This window comes from Morone saxatilis, unplaced genomic scaffold, assembly GCF_004916995.1.
Source record: "Morone saxatilis isolate NCDOM2014 unplaced genomic scaffold, NCSU_SB_2.0 Contig19, whole genome shotgun sequence".
In the NCBI taxonomy this organism is placed as follows: Eukaryota; Metazoa; Chordata; class Actinopteri; family Moronidae; genus Morone; species Morone saxatilis.
In genome coordinates this window covers 13702464-13717964 of record NW_023339751.1, presented here as the reverse complement: position 1 = coordinate 13717964, position 15501 = coordinate 13702464, and the positions used below count along the sequence as shown (strand labels likewise).

General features: G+C 39.3%; 1 protein-coding gene across 1 annotated transcript; it reads right to left on the bottom strand.

The window, feature by feature from the left end:
* Window positions 1-1433: 1433 nt before the first annotated feature.
* Window positions 1434-13697, bottom strand: LOC118329474. Its single transcript, XM_035663680.1, has 7 exons — window positions 13622-13697; window positions 11522-12635; window positions 9296-9459; window positions 7127-7307; window positions 4970-5033; window positions 4345-4444; window positions 1434-2165 (listed from the first exon to the last, which is right to left on the bottom strand). Exons 1-7 carry the CDS (start codon window positions 13676-13678, stop codon window positions 2136-2138), a joined length of 1710 nt encoding a protein of 569 aa, XP_035519573.1. The 5' UTR covers window positions 13679-13697; the 3' UTR covers window positions 1434-2135.
* Between the last annotated feature and the right edge of the window lie 1804 nt (window positions 13698-15501).

The following is a 15501-nucleotide window of genomic DNA, read 5'->3' as shown; positions in this document are numbered from 1 at the left end:
TCGGTTCACTCCACTGAGGCTTCAAACTGTAAAGAAAAGGAAAAATTGCAGTGCTTTGCTTGAGCTGACATTGATTTAGTTATGTCCCTAAAATCCCACAGTGTCTTGGTATGTCTGTGTATCTTCATTTTCTCTCCGGAGGCTTTTATTAAAATGTACACCCTAAAAAACACAGTTATTTTTTGTTGTTTGTTACTACTGAATTAGTTCTCTTTTATCTGTGTTTTTGAGTGACTTCCTGTTGCTAATTTCAAGGCCCGCATACAATTAATATTGTAGACTGTAATTGGCAAGGCTATTTGTATCGTTGTTACAATCACAATCCTAGAAAACAGAGCCGCTGATAGAAAGAGATGTCCATAAGGCCAAGATATTCTGATGAGTGGCGGTGAAATGACTAAACACATACAGTGGCACTGCTTCAATAGACACAATTAGTCCTATAAAGTCAGCTAGTGTTCTCCTTTCTATGCCAGACATATCAGCGCTACCCTCAGGGCATCTGAGTCATTCAAGGCCATTGGGAAGCCAGTCGAGGGGGCCTCAGAGCACATAGTCCACATTATGCGGAGATAGCAATGTGACATACAGACACATGATGCCTCAGAGAGAGAGAGGCTGACTGACAGGAGCCCTTCTCCTCATATAAAACTGCCTGTCAGTCTCTGCTTATCATCTGGAACTGGCCTACATGGCGGGAGAGCAATTTTCCCATGTGGATTACGCTTTAAAAATGGCCTTTCCTGGCATCAGTAAAGTCAGTGTATAACAATACCGTTTACTACATACAGTATGTTGCTTGCTGGATGCATGAACCTTGCAGTGCATGGCAGCTGGTCCATCATTTCCATACTGGAGGAGAATGAACAGCAGACTAAAATTCACCCTGTAGTCAACATTTAACTTAGCATTTTGTGTGGGATTTAAAACACTGTCAGTATTTACTCTGCTCGTCAAAAGTCTTCCACAACAGTATGTATTTATACAGTGAGTTTGTCTGAGACCTGTGGCACATGTCCTTCCCCTGTTCCCTCCTCATCCCAACAGGCTCTGTTTAAATGCCACAGAGATGTCAGTCACCTTTACGGGCTATATGTGGACTGCGGTCCCAGGCAGTTCTCAGAAGTCTCCTCTCTTATTACAATGTCATCTCTGGTTTAGAGCTCTGTGACAAAGGCCCCTTTCATAGGCACTGCGTGTCTCCTGAGTTCGATTAGCTTGGAATTCCACTGTTCCGGATGGGAGGCTACAGAGGCCTCAAGGCAGACGTGAAGCCAATGACGAAACATGGTTCTCCCCTCTCCCACTTTATAAACACCTATAGTACTGTACCAATGACAGAGTCAAGGTGCTTTGCTCAGAGCACTGAGACTCAATTTCCTGGAAAATGACACTACTTCTACAGTGAATGTCCTTGAAAAAACCTTTATTTCATTTTGAGGTACATTAGAGGGAAAATGAGATTGTAAAGAATCAAACCATTAGGAAAGAAATGAATACAATTATGTGATTAATCTGTATTTAATCACTGGGTGAAGACAGATTACAATTGAAATGCTTTAATAGATAAACTGCCAAACCATTCTCACTTTTTTATTATAAGTGTGTTGGTGGTGGATGAGAAGGTTGGGCTTTGTCAGTGTGTGCACACAAACAAACTTAATATCGCCTTGCGCATGATATAAAATTTTCATCTACAGAAAAACTTTTACAGTATAATTTGCAAAAACAAAATTGCTTATTTTGCTGTAGTATGCCATTGGCATAAGCGAAAATATCTAAATCGTTGTTATGTGTCAATCAAATATACATAAATAAATACTGGTGAAAAATAAAGAAATTTGCTTTTAATGTGTCTTCCTGTCACCCTGCAAAAGCTTATTGACAATGTCAGCAAAATCACATTTTTTTGTTTACTGTTGCATTTTGTTGCACTGTAAAGCAGTCAGGATACAATGAGCAAACAGGATTTTTTTTAAAGAAATAGAAGAAAATGAATACATATGCACAGGCATGGCAATGATTTGCAAAGAAGATTAACTGAATTAAACACACAGTCATGTTTAATATACATGGAGAGAACTGAAGAGCCAGAATGGTCAGTGAATTAACCCCATTTGCCTCTTATTGTCTCCTTATCTTTGCAGGATCTGGTCCAGAAGTCTCTGCAAAACAAGAAAAACAACAACGGTACTGAAAACTTCACCCCAAAAAACAGATCAAAAACACATTTATCTGCACTTAGATCTCCCCTCCCTCAATCTCTTAAGAGCAGCTCTGCATCACACAGGAGCAACTCCCGCTGCTAAATTGGCTTTCACTTCCATCAGCCTCACCCCTGAGGTATCCAAGCCCAGGTAGGGGGAATAATTCTAGCTTCCTATCTGACCAAACACCCCGCTATGCAATCACCCTCCTCTTTACAGTACTACCCAACAGCTGGAATCTAATTTCAGCCAGCATTCAAGAACACCCACCCTGTAGCCTGCACTATCAGACCCCACTGTGACTCTTCTCTGCGCTCTACCTTTCTGTGTGTGTTAGAGACTTTCCGACAAAAATGAGGCCTCTAAAGCACACACAACTCAGTGTTTATCGGGGAGGAACACACTCCTTTTCTCCCAATCTCACTGTGGTTGAGCCTGGCTAATAGCTTCATTTGAGAGGTGGCAAGGTCACACTGGCACGATAGCAGCCGCGCCTGCTCCATTTCCCCAAGAAATAAAATATTCTCTCACAGAGACATTTGAGGTCACACTATGCACTATAGTTGCTGGCTGTGTCAGTAAACCACATAATGCTGATTTACTGTAGATTCACTGTTTTCTTAAAAATTTAAATTGTCGAAGGCCTGAGGCAGAACAAGAATCATCTTGAGATCATGTTGAATAAAATGTTGGAAAGAACCCACATATATTATCTCTCTCTCGCTCTCTCTCACATACACACGAACACACACACACACACTATCTATCTGAAGACGCCATCATTGTGTAATTACCTGCAAGAGATTGGACTACTACAACACTTCACATTTTTCACATCTCACCTGACTGACAGGGAATTCATTGTTGTGGTTAGGTTATAATGGGCGAGTGAGTGATGGCTCACTAGAGGTGAAGCTGAATGGATCTCTCTGACACTGCATGTCCTAAATATATCATTCATTTACCACATGTCCCTCACTGTTGGAGGACGTGGATGCTGCTTGTTGAATCAGGTCTTATGCATCATGTCAGTAGGTTGGTTTCTACAGTGCTGAAAGCCACAATCAGGCTGTGGTATAGAGAGTGAAATAGGCTTGTGATGAGGTAAGGGTCTATGTTTGGCATTAAAGTTCTTCAGAGTTTCCTGGTCTGATTTTGAAGTAAACACCCATCTTTGAAAAGTATCAGATTTCACATAAAATATGAGGAACACGAATGCACCTAAATGTTGAATGCACATGTATTTATTGATAGATGTGATAAATGACAAAGGATCTGGGTTTAGCAGTCAAACAGTGACCTCTGCTGGACAATGGTCAAACCATCTTTCATTTTATCCTCATGAATGATGCTTACATACACAAACTCCCCTTTGAATTACACTTAAATTAGACATAATGAGTATGTGTCATCTATATTTAATTTGATTACAATAACTGGAAAAATTAAGAGCTAGGGAAAAACACCAAAATAAATCAAAATATGCACTGTATTTTTGTTGCATTAGGTATATCGGTGTGGATATTTGTGTTTAGGTCTAGTTTTTTGTTTTTTCATATCTTCATATCATATCATATCCATTTTGTTGATCTATAAATAAATCCATTCAATTACAATCACAAACAACCAGATATATTGTTGCCATAAAATATACTGTGCAGACACCTGTTATGAACATTTCTTATCCTCACCAAAAATTATAAGACGGCTATTGCTGGCCTAGTTTAGTGGAAGCTGAATTGTCTCAGAGGACTGTATTATTGTTTTTCAACACTAAAAAGCAAGTAAAAAATAATAAAATGTTTTACCTAACCACTGCCCACCTCCTGGGTGACAAATGAATGTGAGGAGACCGCAGTGACTAACATCTACAGCTCCAAAAAAAACCTCCTCATCAACACAATTTCTTGCAAAAAGCATTCAGATTTTAAAATGAGACCCTGGTCCAGTGTTAAACAGCATGAGATGGTTTCAGAACACAGTTAAAGCACAGTGTTATAAATTGATTGTTTTTATGTTTGGGATTTTAAGCTTCTTTTGTTTCAAGGTTGTTTTTTGAATATAATTGCTCCCTGTTCTACTGAATAAGTAATCAGTGTTTTGAACAGATTTTGTACTAAAAATAGGTCCCATCTACCTTTTTAAAGACTTCCGCTCGCAGTCTGTTGGTCTGTGATACAGCCCTCTTTTTCTCCTCCTCCTTTTTCTTTGTCACCTCCGGCAGCTTGTTGTAAATCCTACAGACACAAAAAAGGCTAAATTCATACAGGGCAGGGAAATATGGAATCAGAAGTCTGAGGGTGGCTGAGCTATGCCAACAGATTGGCATACTGGAGACAAGGTATTATCTAGTGAGACCACAGCCGGCAAAAACCTGGATCCACTGATAAACAGGTCTCACACAGACTCCTTTTTCACTCCCACAACTACAGCCAATTTGTTAAGAGATCCTCCAAGTCAGATAGTGTCGCTTTTGAAAAAAATTACAATGGGCGGCCATCATCTGATCAGGTGTGCCTTTCCAGATAAGGCAAGAAAAAAAAGAAGAGATAAGGTATACAGAGGGTAGCTCATATCTCCTGTCAAGACATTTGGACATCAAACATCTATTGTATCCATACAGTATGTGGGTGTGTGAACGCACATCGTGTTTGTGCAAAAACCCACATGCATGGCAGATATGACAAACAAGCTTGATGGATTGTGCTGAATAATAACCAAAGAGCGAGGAGAGACAGAGTGACATCGTCTGGGAAACTCACCGTCTGGACCTCAGCTGCATCTCTCTGCCTGATATAGACCTCTCTCTTGGCTTGAAAAGGTTATCTAGGACACACACACATACACACAAACACACACAGACAAACATGCACATACACACACAAACACATATGAATAACAAATAGGAATTAATATGTAAATGAATCTAGAATATGTTAATGAACACTGAGGGCTGTGTGTGATCTCTCTTTTTCAGACAGTTGCACATTTGAGCATTGACACACCTACACTTTCACACACACACACACACACACAAACAAACAAATGCATGGACACATATCAAACACACAAATACACACATACCATACATAGCCATATCCAGTCCTATTAAGTCTGACTATTCTGTCTCTCACAGATTGAACTGCAGTGAATTGTTGCTCAGCTCAACAGCACCAAGACTCTTTTGAGAAGACTCTTTTGTTCATAATTAGACTTTAAGCTTCAGTCAGACACCAGTGAGAGCTATTCAAGGCTCCTAATTCCATGACTCCCCCATGACCATCCAAAAGCAAGTAAGAGCCCTTCATTTACCTGAAGAATTGTGCCTCCCGTCTTTATTAATGTTTTACTACAGGGTTGAGCAGTCAAATGTCAGCTACAGTTGGCTTGCTGCAAAGAAAAATTGCTGTAAACAATCTTCTGTGATTAATGTGTGAAAAAAAGTGTTCATGCTGGTATAATCAGAAAGCCTTTAAGAAATTCTGAGATCACCAAACCTCTGTAGAGAATCAGTCAAATTCCCTGTTTAGCTTTTAAAATCCCATATTTTCGCAAAGCAGACAAAGAATCAAACTGCTGAGAGAAATGTTGGATGTGGTGTGTGCTCAACTGAACAAAGCCTTGTCAGAGTTTGTAAGTCTGACAGCTTCAGTATGAAACAAAGATGAGAAAGACTCTGACAGTGTTTACACTGAATATATAATAGCATTTCATGCACAGAAATTATAATCTGCACCTTTATGAATGTCAAACGATATTGCAAGAATTTTGAAAATAACAAGTAAGATACCCAATGATGCAGAAATGTACTTGTGGATCGTTTAATATTTACTTACTTGGTTGTTTTCTATGAAACATCTTTACTGGCAGCCATATAATTACAGGCAATGTTTATACATTGCTGGATAACATTTTTGACAATTGCTGGTTTAACCTAGGCATTTTGCATATAAATAGGGTTTTCATAACCAGTATACTGCTCTTTACATCATGTCTGGGTCTCAAGTCTTCATTTAGGTGTGTCTCTGTGCTATGTTTGATTTTATTTTATATGTATTTGTGAATTTATGTGTATGATGTTGTCTTTTTCCTATACGACAAATGCTTGTTTGTTGCATTTTGACCTGGTTCAGTCCGTGGCTGTTTCATGTGTGGTAAAAAAAAAACCTGAAACAAATTGAAAAGAAAACATCCAAGGGATTATTATATTCTAGATGGTCTCAACTTGAGTGTATTCCCTGCATACAGAGCTTTAAGAGAAAAATGCTTCAGCTGATCTGCAATACTAGATAATGGCCACCAGAGAGCAAAGTTGGATAATTGCCACTACACTATAAGGAGAATAATAAGTAAAACCCCCCCTTTCCCCCAGAACAGCTGAGGTTGTTGAGGTTAACATAGCTTATTTGAGAAACAGTCCATAGTCCATGTTCATGTTCATTTAAGCCAACATGTTTCAATATGACACGACCACAAGTTCCTTATTTACATATTTCCCAGAGTATGTGTCAGGTTTTACTTCTCACTATAAAAACCTTATACCAGGAGCTTTCATCCCAACAATCCAATGATTGGATGAAGGTGTATGTCCCTGCAGAAGTGATGTAACAACGGCACACAGATGGTAAAAGATTGATGTTGAAGATGGGGGCCTGCTTTGGACTGACTCCCAGGAGGCTATCTCAATGTGCTAGACTGTGAATTGCTTGCTGTCATGACTAACGTGGATATCACACTTCCACAATGCCCAGTATCTTTTATCATATAACTTAGAGCTGTTTGTATGCTGCTGGTGGTCTGACAGCACAACTGAAATCTTTTTGTTGGTAGTCCATTGGCCGGTGAGATGACATTGTGTTTTACTTAATGGGCTACTTTTGCTTTTCCAGGGTTTGGCAGAGATATTCAGCTGCACTTACCACTAAGTGGATCCGGTGTGGTGCAGTTCCTCTTTTGTTTGTAGTTACTCTCCCTAAGGCCTTGCTCCAGGTCTGGATTGGAGTCCTGAAGCGTTCTCCTTCTCAGAGCCCTCTGCTCCAGCCTCCTCAACCGACCCTGAGATCGGCTGATGAAGTCTGGCCTGAAGAGCTCCAAAGCCTCCTGGGGTGGGGAGAGGGATATATACAGTAAGCTGCTTGTTGGTGGGACGATTGCAGAATAACTCATAGACACTAATCCTTGTGGAAAGAAAAAAAAATCTTCATTGGGTTAGAATATCCTTAATCTATTCCTTAACCTTGGAGAATCCTCTTCACAGCCTTGTAATAGCTAGGAGGTGTAGGCAACATGGTAATATTATGCTCAGCTTTAGAGGGGATAAAGGTAAGAGAGCTTTACTCACAGGGGGATTCTGAATCCTTTTGAAAGCCTCACAAACCTCACTGGATCTTTACCCCTCACTGCCTGAGATCAAATGTTTTACATGGGATAAGTGGGTAGAACAAAAAACTAAAAAAAATAATAATAAAAAAAGGAAGACGGAAAGAAAAAAAGAAAATTGTGTAATTATTAAAGATTTTCTTTCAGTCAACCCCCTCTAGGTAGAGGCTGTGACAAACACCAACTAAAGCAAAAATGTGTAAAGTGTAAAAATCTCCCCTCAAGAGATGCTTCTGTTGTGATAATGTTTATTTCAAGAGTAAACACATTGAGATTCTTTGTGTGGGAAACCTTAATTGAAATAGTCTAATATATAATTCTAAGGTTATTAAGGTCCCATATATATATATATATATATTCTATATCCATATCCTATAATAAAACTGTTGCAGTTGCTCTTTATAAGTATAATACTAAACAGCTTTTCATGGCAGTTTCATGACTCCATAATTGACCTTTAGGTTGTCAGTCGGTTCTGTACTTTGTGGAATCATTCTTTGTGGTACTTGCATCCTAAGCCGCTCCACTGAATCTTTGATAGTCCTTAATTTTGATGGATCAAAAGCAGTAGCAGTGGGGGCTTGCATAATTGTCTTATTTGAACCTGCATAAAATATAATGTAATATGTTAAATATTATCAGTAGGAATAATGAACTTACTTAACTTAGCACATTGTAAATTCTTAGCACAAGATCCACTTAAAGGTTGACTCTGGGCGCCTGGTTAGCTCAGTGGGTAGAGCTGGCGACCCATGTACCAAGGCTGAGTCCTTGCTGCAGTGGATCAGGGTTTAAATGTGTCCTGTGGCCCTTTGCTGTGTGTCATCCCCTCTCTCTGTCACCCTTTCCTGTCTATCTCTATCATAAAGGCAATAAAAGCCCCAAAAAATAATACTTAAAAAAAAAAGTTTTTACACATCAACATCTGTTTAGGTTTAGGTCTTGGGGAGAACTACTGCACATGTAAAGATGTAAAAAGCCTTTGCCGCTCCAGAGGGAGCAGGACAAAATCTAATATATTGCCTCAAGTGATGTCACTTGAGTCAATGTCTTTTTAAAAAAAAAAGAATTTACCAGACCTCTGTAGTCTGCTCCTCATCTATGCATGAGGCTAGCTGCTAAAGGCTACATTAGCTTCTACTAACATAACACAAGTACAAGTATCTCTAACAGAACTGTTGGCAGTCGAGTTGCATTGTGGGTAATGTAGGTGCCAGATTTTAACAAGGAAGATTAGTGTCAATTTTCGACATTTGAATGATCGATTTAGAAGAACAGTCTGCTGTGAGAATGACAGTGTTATAGTATGTAGACGTGCAATGCTAAATCAATAGACATTTTATGGAGCTTTCAGTCAGATCCTGTGACCTCAATTACATTAAATTCAGTTTGCTCAGTTGTCAGGGAGTCCATCCCTAAAGAGAGACAGGTTACAACCTCCCCCACATATATGCTCATTTGTTATTCCGGTCCCATGATAACAACTGATCTATTTCCATGACAATTTAGCAAAGCAAATCTGTTGATGAAGGCCCAGAGATGTGGCTAAAAGCTACAGAAAAATTCCAGTAAGTGATTTTCAACCTCAAGCTCAGGTTTGATTTGGGATCCTTTTGCTTGATCCTATTGTGTAGGTGATATAAAATAAGTTAGAGTAATATTTTAGGAAAGAACCCTAACAGAAATATGAACTGAAATGTGGCTCCTACTTTGAGGCTGAGAGTCTTGGTTTTGCCGTCCAGTGAATCCGCCTTCAGTTGGGAAAAGGTTTTGTCCAAAGCAGAGACTTTTTGAGGCTCCGTAGAACAGTTATGGTCTTGTCGTTCCTCTGTCTTGTCACTCCCTGCTCGCTTGCTCCATGTTCTAGAGTCCACTTGAGAAACACAGAAAGAAGAGAAATGACTGTGACATTTGATTGCAAAGGTCTGTTTTTGCTGTTTGTTATGTATTATGTGGTGTTGATACTGTAGATGTAATCCAGATGGATGTATTCTTCCCCTTTGAGTTATAGCACAATTTTCACAATTCTCCGAGTTCCATCTAAGCTTTTATGATCTGGAGAAGCGGGAAATGAACAGACCTCAAACTGACCCTATAACACGCACCCATATGCCCATACACACACACACACTACCCCCACAACTCATAGGGAGAAAAAAACCCAGAGGGAACATGAGTGTGGCCTATGAATAATGTATAAGATGACAGTGCATCCATTCTGCACCCGTAACCCCATTCCTCTACCTTCTGTGGAATATATATCTCCACTGAATAACCTGCCATGACCACGTGGCATGTAGACAGAGCACCATCACCTGCTCCAGGAAGCACACACAAAAATGTAATGTTGCCATGCTGGGCAAGCTATTGCCACAGGATATGTCTTGCCCTTTAGGCATCACAATAAATGAAGTGCCCAGTGAAAGAAAAACAAAAGTTTAAATAAGAAAACACAGGAGAAAAATCTGTCGGATGGTGCAGAAAATGTAATGAGTGGAGATAGTGGTTTAATAATTAAGTGTTGCAGTTGTTTTTTTTGTGAGACGGCCCATGTAAGTGCCTTCAGGCAGTGAAATCACATTTATTGAGTCCTCTTGGCTGTGAGTCCACTGCCAGTACTGTATAGGTCTACTCACTGCATGTAAGGTACAGTAGCCATCGTCTACATTCTGTTTAGAGACTTATGGCTTCATTAAGCTTACCCTTGCTGCTACACTACAACTTAATATTAAAGAAATAAAATGCTATTATTTGCTTTCTTGTGGAGAGTTAGATGCAAAGATCGGTACCACTCACATCCATTCGTAAAATATGGAGCTACAGCCAGCCCTAGCTTAGCATAAAGAATGTAAACAGGGAGAAACAGCTAGCTGGACTATTTCTTGGCCAGACACAGTGACTTCCTTAATCTTGTCATCAGTGATTGTCATGCAACCAGGAAATCACATAAACTTGTGTGAAACCATACTTTTCATTTGTCTTTTTCTTTTACACTTTTCGAGATATAATGTGTTAATTAGTGAGTTTTAGAGGTTCTGGTAGCTGGGTTTTGTTACTGCTGGAATGAGCCTCTTTCCCCCATTTCTAATGTTAGTGTTCTAAGCCAAGTTAAGGTAACTGCTGCAGGCTGTAGCTTCATATTTAGCATACAGACATGTATCAATATTGACCTCATCATCTAACTCTTGGCAAGAAAGCAAATAAGCGTATTCCCAAAACTCTGAGCAATTCCTTTGAGATGGCATAATTTAATTATTTAGCTACCTTTCAGAAGACCGAACATGGACTGCCATATCCGGAACTGTTACTTTAGGACTACTATGTTTTGTTAGTTACCATTTATATCCCCCCAAAGAGAGTCTGCCACCAACAATTAATCACTGAAGCTCCTCAGTGGCACAAACCAAATTATAGTTCTTAATACAGCCCTCATATAACCTTAATCTTTTCCTTACTTGTAGATCTGGAAAAAGATTGTTCAAAATCATGCAAATTCAGCCTATCTTTAGATTAAGCAAAACAGTTTTAATATATACAGTTGCAGTTGCTAACTTAAGATTTTAAATAGAAGTGTTGGAAGTCAGAGGAGGATAAATCAAAGTGCTTGTTCTTTATTTTAGTCTACAGCTGGACTGAGTGTATATATACCAGTTGGGATTTATTTTAAAGAGTGTGAATGTACAGTGAGAGAAGTGTGGTGGGTGGGTGTGGTTCTATTAACAATGCATGGTGTATAAATCAAAAAGTGAGAGTGAAACAAATGAAACTTTAACTAAGACCACCTTGGCACCACATTCAGATTGCTGGTACGCCTCGGAAATGTGATCTTATCTACAACAGCTTAAGAATATATTGGTCACTAAAAGGAATATACAGATCAATTGGTGTGGGTCCTTTAGATTTTCACTTCTGAAGCAAAGTGATGAAATTCATACCTGGGCCTATATTGGAAGTGTGCTGCCTGTGTCTGAAATTGCTCCGTGAAGGAAAGGCTGCCTCATCTGCATTCCCCTTCTGCCTTCCAGCCTTTGTGTTTGAGGGGCTGGGCCCTCTGAATGACAATAATCCCAAAGTATTGCTGTGGCGCTGTGTGTCTGAATCATCAGCATTGCTGTTAACACCATGAGCGGGTGCTATTTGCTCGACCTTGCGGCCCCGATGCTTTGATAGAGGGCCTCCACAATGACCCAAACCACTTTCTCGACCATTGCGTTTGTTATGGCCTGCTCTAGGTCTCCTGTAACCCTCATTTGTTTTTGCTGGTTTGTTATCTGTAGAGGATCTGCGGCAGGATAAGACACCAAGGCGAACAGACAGGGTGGACCTGTACGAAGTGGGTTGACCTGCACTTCTTCCTTCTAGTTCCACAAGGGAAATAGAGAGGGACTTGTCCAAAAACACAACAGAGCTAGTTGACCTCAGAGGCACCTCAAGATGGATACACGACCGGTAGGAAGGCTGTGAGGACAGGTTCAATAATGAGCCACCTATCACGTCCCACTTTCTGTCGACCTCTGTGTAGCTCAGTCTGCGTTGTACAAGTTGTTCTTTCCTCTTTCCTCGATCTCTCACTGCCAATCCATCAGCTGATGAGTAGGCCTGTCTGACCTCATTTGGCATCACAATCGTAGGTTTCTGTCTGCACACATCCAGTTGAGAGTTTGACACTCTCATTGTTCTCGTGGGTATGGATGAGGCTTTTCCTCCAAAAGTTCCTGATAGTTTTGGTTGAGGTGATACCTTCACATGCTGTGTTAGTGTGGATGGATACACAGGGTCCTGTGAGGTGGAACGTGATGGCAAAACCTTCCGAGCTGTAATGGTAATGGAAGAAAAAGCTGGCTTTGGACTCCTTCCCACCACATCTGGGACACTTGCAGTCCTGAACAGGTTGGAAGCGCCACTGTAAGTTCCACTATCTGCAGTCTGAGAGCAGGCAGCGTGTGTTATTGCTTTAAGGGACACACTCTCCTTCTCCTCTTGCCCCCACCACATAGCCCGTGACAGGACATTCCTGTGCAGTGAAGCAGTGATATCCTTACTTGAGGCCTATGAAAAGACAGAGAAAAGAGAAAAAGCTTCATATCAGTGTTGTGCTCAAAGTGTGCAATTGAATCCTATGCAAACTTAAAGATTCTGTAACTCCAACGAAACCAAGAAAGAGTGCAAATACAAAGATATTAGCCGCTGTGATGTGGTTAGAAGGACTTGTTATCGGCTCTCCTGCTTGACTTGTTTCTTGATCTATTGCTGTTGCCATGACAATGTGTAACTTGATGGGCAGCACTTGGGGACAAATTATCTATGACATTCAAAATGAACAATCCAGATTTGTCTTCTCAAAAAAAAAAACACTACCAGTCTACTATTTTGATTTTTCAAATCAGAATAAAATTAAATAAAATCAAACTTTGAACACACAGTAGATACTAGATACAAATATTGAATTAAACATACTTTCCTGCTGCTTTTGTTCACAGGATATCTTGTTGGTTTACATTTTCCCTTTCTCCTTGTTTGAAGGGCAAACAATTAAACATCTTCCTCAAACAGCTCTTGTGTTGGCTCACATTCCCAAGACCCAAATATCAGGAGAGTTTTACGCAAACATAATTTGGCTTAGTGAGTAATTTTGTCTCTTGCTTGAATGTAAACCGGAGTGATGGAAGTCAGAGATCAAACATCATATAATTATGGAAGAGACAGTATTTTGTAGCATATTCAGACATACAGTTTTTACATAATTTGTATTATTTGTATTTTTAGTTGACAGTGATGACAGTGAAAAAGATTTCTGGCTGAAATATACATAACAACAATCAGTTCAAAAAGCAATTTGTTCAACAAGCATTCTCAGAAAATGTAAAAATTAGAATGTCTTCTTCCTTGAGGCAAAAACATTTGCATCTTCAAGTAACGAATAACATAAGTGAACTGAGTGCAGCAGTGTATCCACTCAGTATCTGCAGAAACAGTGTTTACTAACTTTCTATGCCATAAGACCTTATGTAAGCAGATAAGTGCAACCTGTTTACCTCATTGATAGGTGTTGATACGCTTGGAAGTGTCCAACTGTGGAAACCCACGGACATCAACCAGTTGTCTTCTGCTTTTTCATCTGTCAGTTTACAACATAAAAAGAAATAATTGTACATTATTGCTTAGCACCTTAAGATTTTAACTAGGCTGCACACACCATACATGACATAAAAAGGAAGTGCACTTCAAAGACATACTCAACTTGAAACACAATTATCAGACTTACCTACTCATCACAAAACTGCAGCTATCTTGTCACTGAAAATAGTCTTTCTGCTAATACTTCAATATCACATTATTCACTTCACTTTATCATTCCATCATTTATTCCATGCTTAGAGCCATGTTCATTCCCACCTATCAGCACCCAAAAGAAAAATCTCTCTCTCTGCCTCTCTGCTTCTCAGCTCAGCTGACGATGACTCTCCTAACATGGTTATCTGTCCTGCTTGCCTGGCACATTTTGGATAATTCCTTAACACCAAACAATAGCTTAAATGTTTAGGCCTATTGTTTCTGAAGACATAGGAAGGGGCTTATCGACTCATTTTATTCACCACTCAGTATAATTCAGTTTTTATAATCATGATACACCAAGTGCGCTGCTCTCAATTCAGCTGGTATAAAGCCCAGTGTAGCTATTGCAGTCAATAAAACTGAGATTATAACAAATGGAGGGACAATTTACTGTTTAAATAAACTTGTCATGCATACAGAGCAATTCATTCTGTTTTATACAATGTCACAGTGAGACCTTGCAAATTGAAGTCATGTCGTTGGCCTGTTAAGATGTTTGCATGAATGGTACAGTGTATATAATACAAGAAAAGTAATTATGTTTACCCTGTGTGCTCCACTTTGAGGTGAGTCACATGGGACAGGAATGCGGGCTTGAACAACAACACTGAAATAGAAGTTTATACATTCACAGTTTCACCCCATTTTTCCTTTGATTTATTTTTGCCCAGCCAGCAAGTGTAATTGGAGGAACAACAGCAAGTTTTATAATATTGCACTCTACAAAAGAGGGTTGGATAGGAGTTTGTATTGTGTGGGAGAAAGGAACCTGAAGGACGTTTGGCTTAAAATAAGGAATCAGAAAAAATATCTATGAACAATGAAACTGAGGGTGAAAACAGTCTTTCAGCTAAAACACTTATTTAACATCAAACAGCAGATATGCTATAGTATATATAGTATATATATATATATATATATAGTATGTACAGTGTGCAAACGAATATACTCATATATATAAGTAAATATGCATGTATTGTATGTGCATATATGAATAGTGTATAAAGGTTAGTCTATATTAATGTATAAAATATAGACATACAGATGTGCAACAAATTCAAGGATAAACCAGAGCAAGAAAACATACTGAAAGCAGATGCTTCTGTATTGTTTAAATACAAAAAAGAAAAGTAAAATCATCAGCTACTGAATACATTTGGGTGTTAAATAGCTCTCTATACCACTATCATCAAAACACAAAAATATCTGTTGGAGGAATTGTGTTCATCCCTCCAGTAGAGTTCAGAGACATGTCAAATGCTAAGGAGCACCAAAGCTGTTACAGAGATTTGTGGTGAACACCTTACTGTAATAGGAAAATATTATAATTTAAGTCACGGTCATGCAAGTCATGTATGTATTTGTGGCCCTTTAAAAAATATATTTATGCCATTGAATGAATGGGCTTGGGTCTCGACAGGGAGGGGAACTCGGAGAGTATTAAAAGAAAGACGCATTGCTGCTTTTGGTCTTGTCTTGGAATTTGTTGACATAAAAAATAGAATAAAGCCTATAAAAGTAAACCTTATGCACCAACTTACAGGTCTGTGAGAGACAGAGAAAAATATGCAAGAGGATG

Coding starts and splice junctions, on each gene's coding strand:
- LOC118329474 (XM_035663680.1), bottom strand. CDS start 13,678: ATGTCCGTGGGTTTCCACAGTTGGACACTTCCAAGCGTATCAACACCT. Junction 7,308..9,295: donor CCAAGACTCTCAGCCTCAAA/GTAGGAGCCACA, acceptor TCCCCACCCCAG/GAGGCTTTGGAGCTCTTCAG. Junction 5,034..7,126: donor CACACCGGATCCACTTAGTG/GTAAGTGCAGCT, acceptor TGTGTGTCCTAG/ATAACCTTTTCAAGCCAAGA.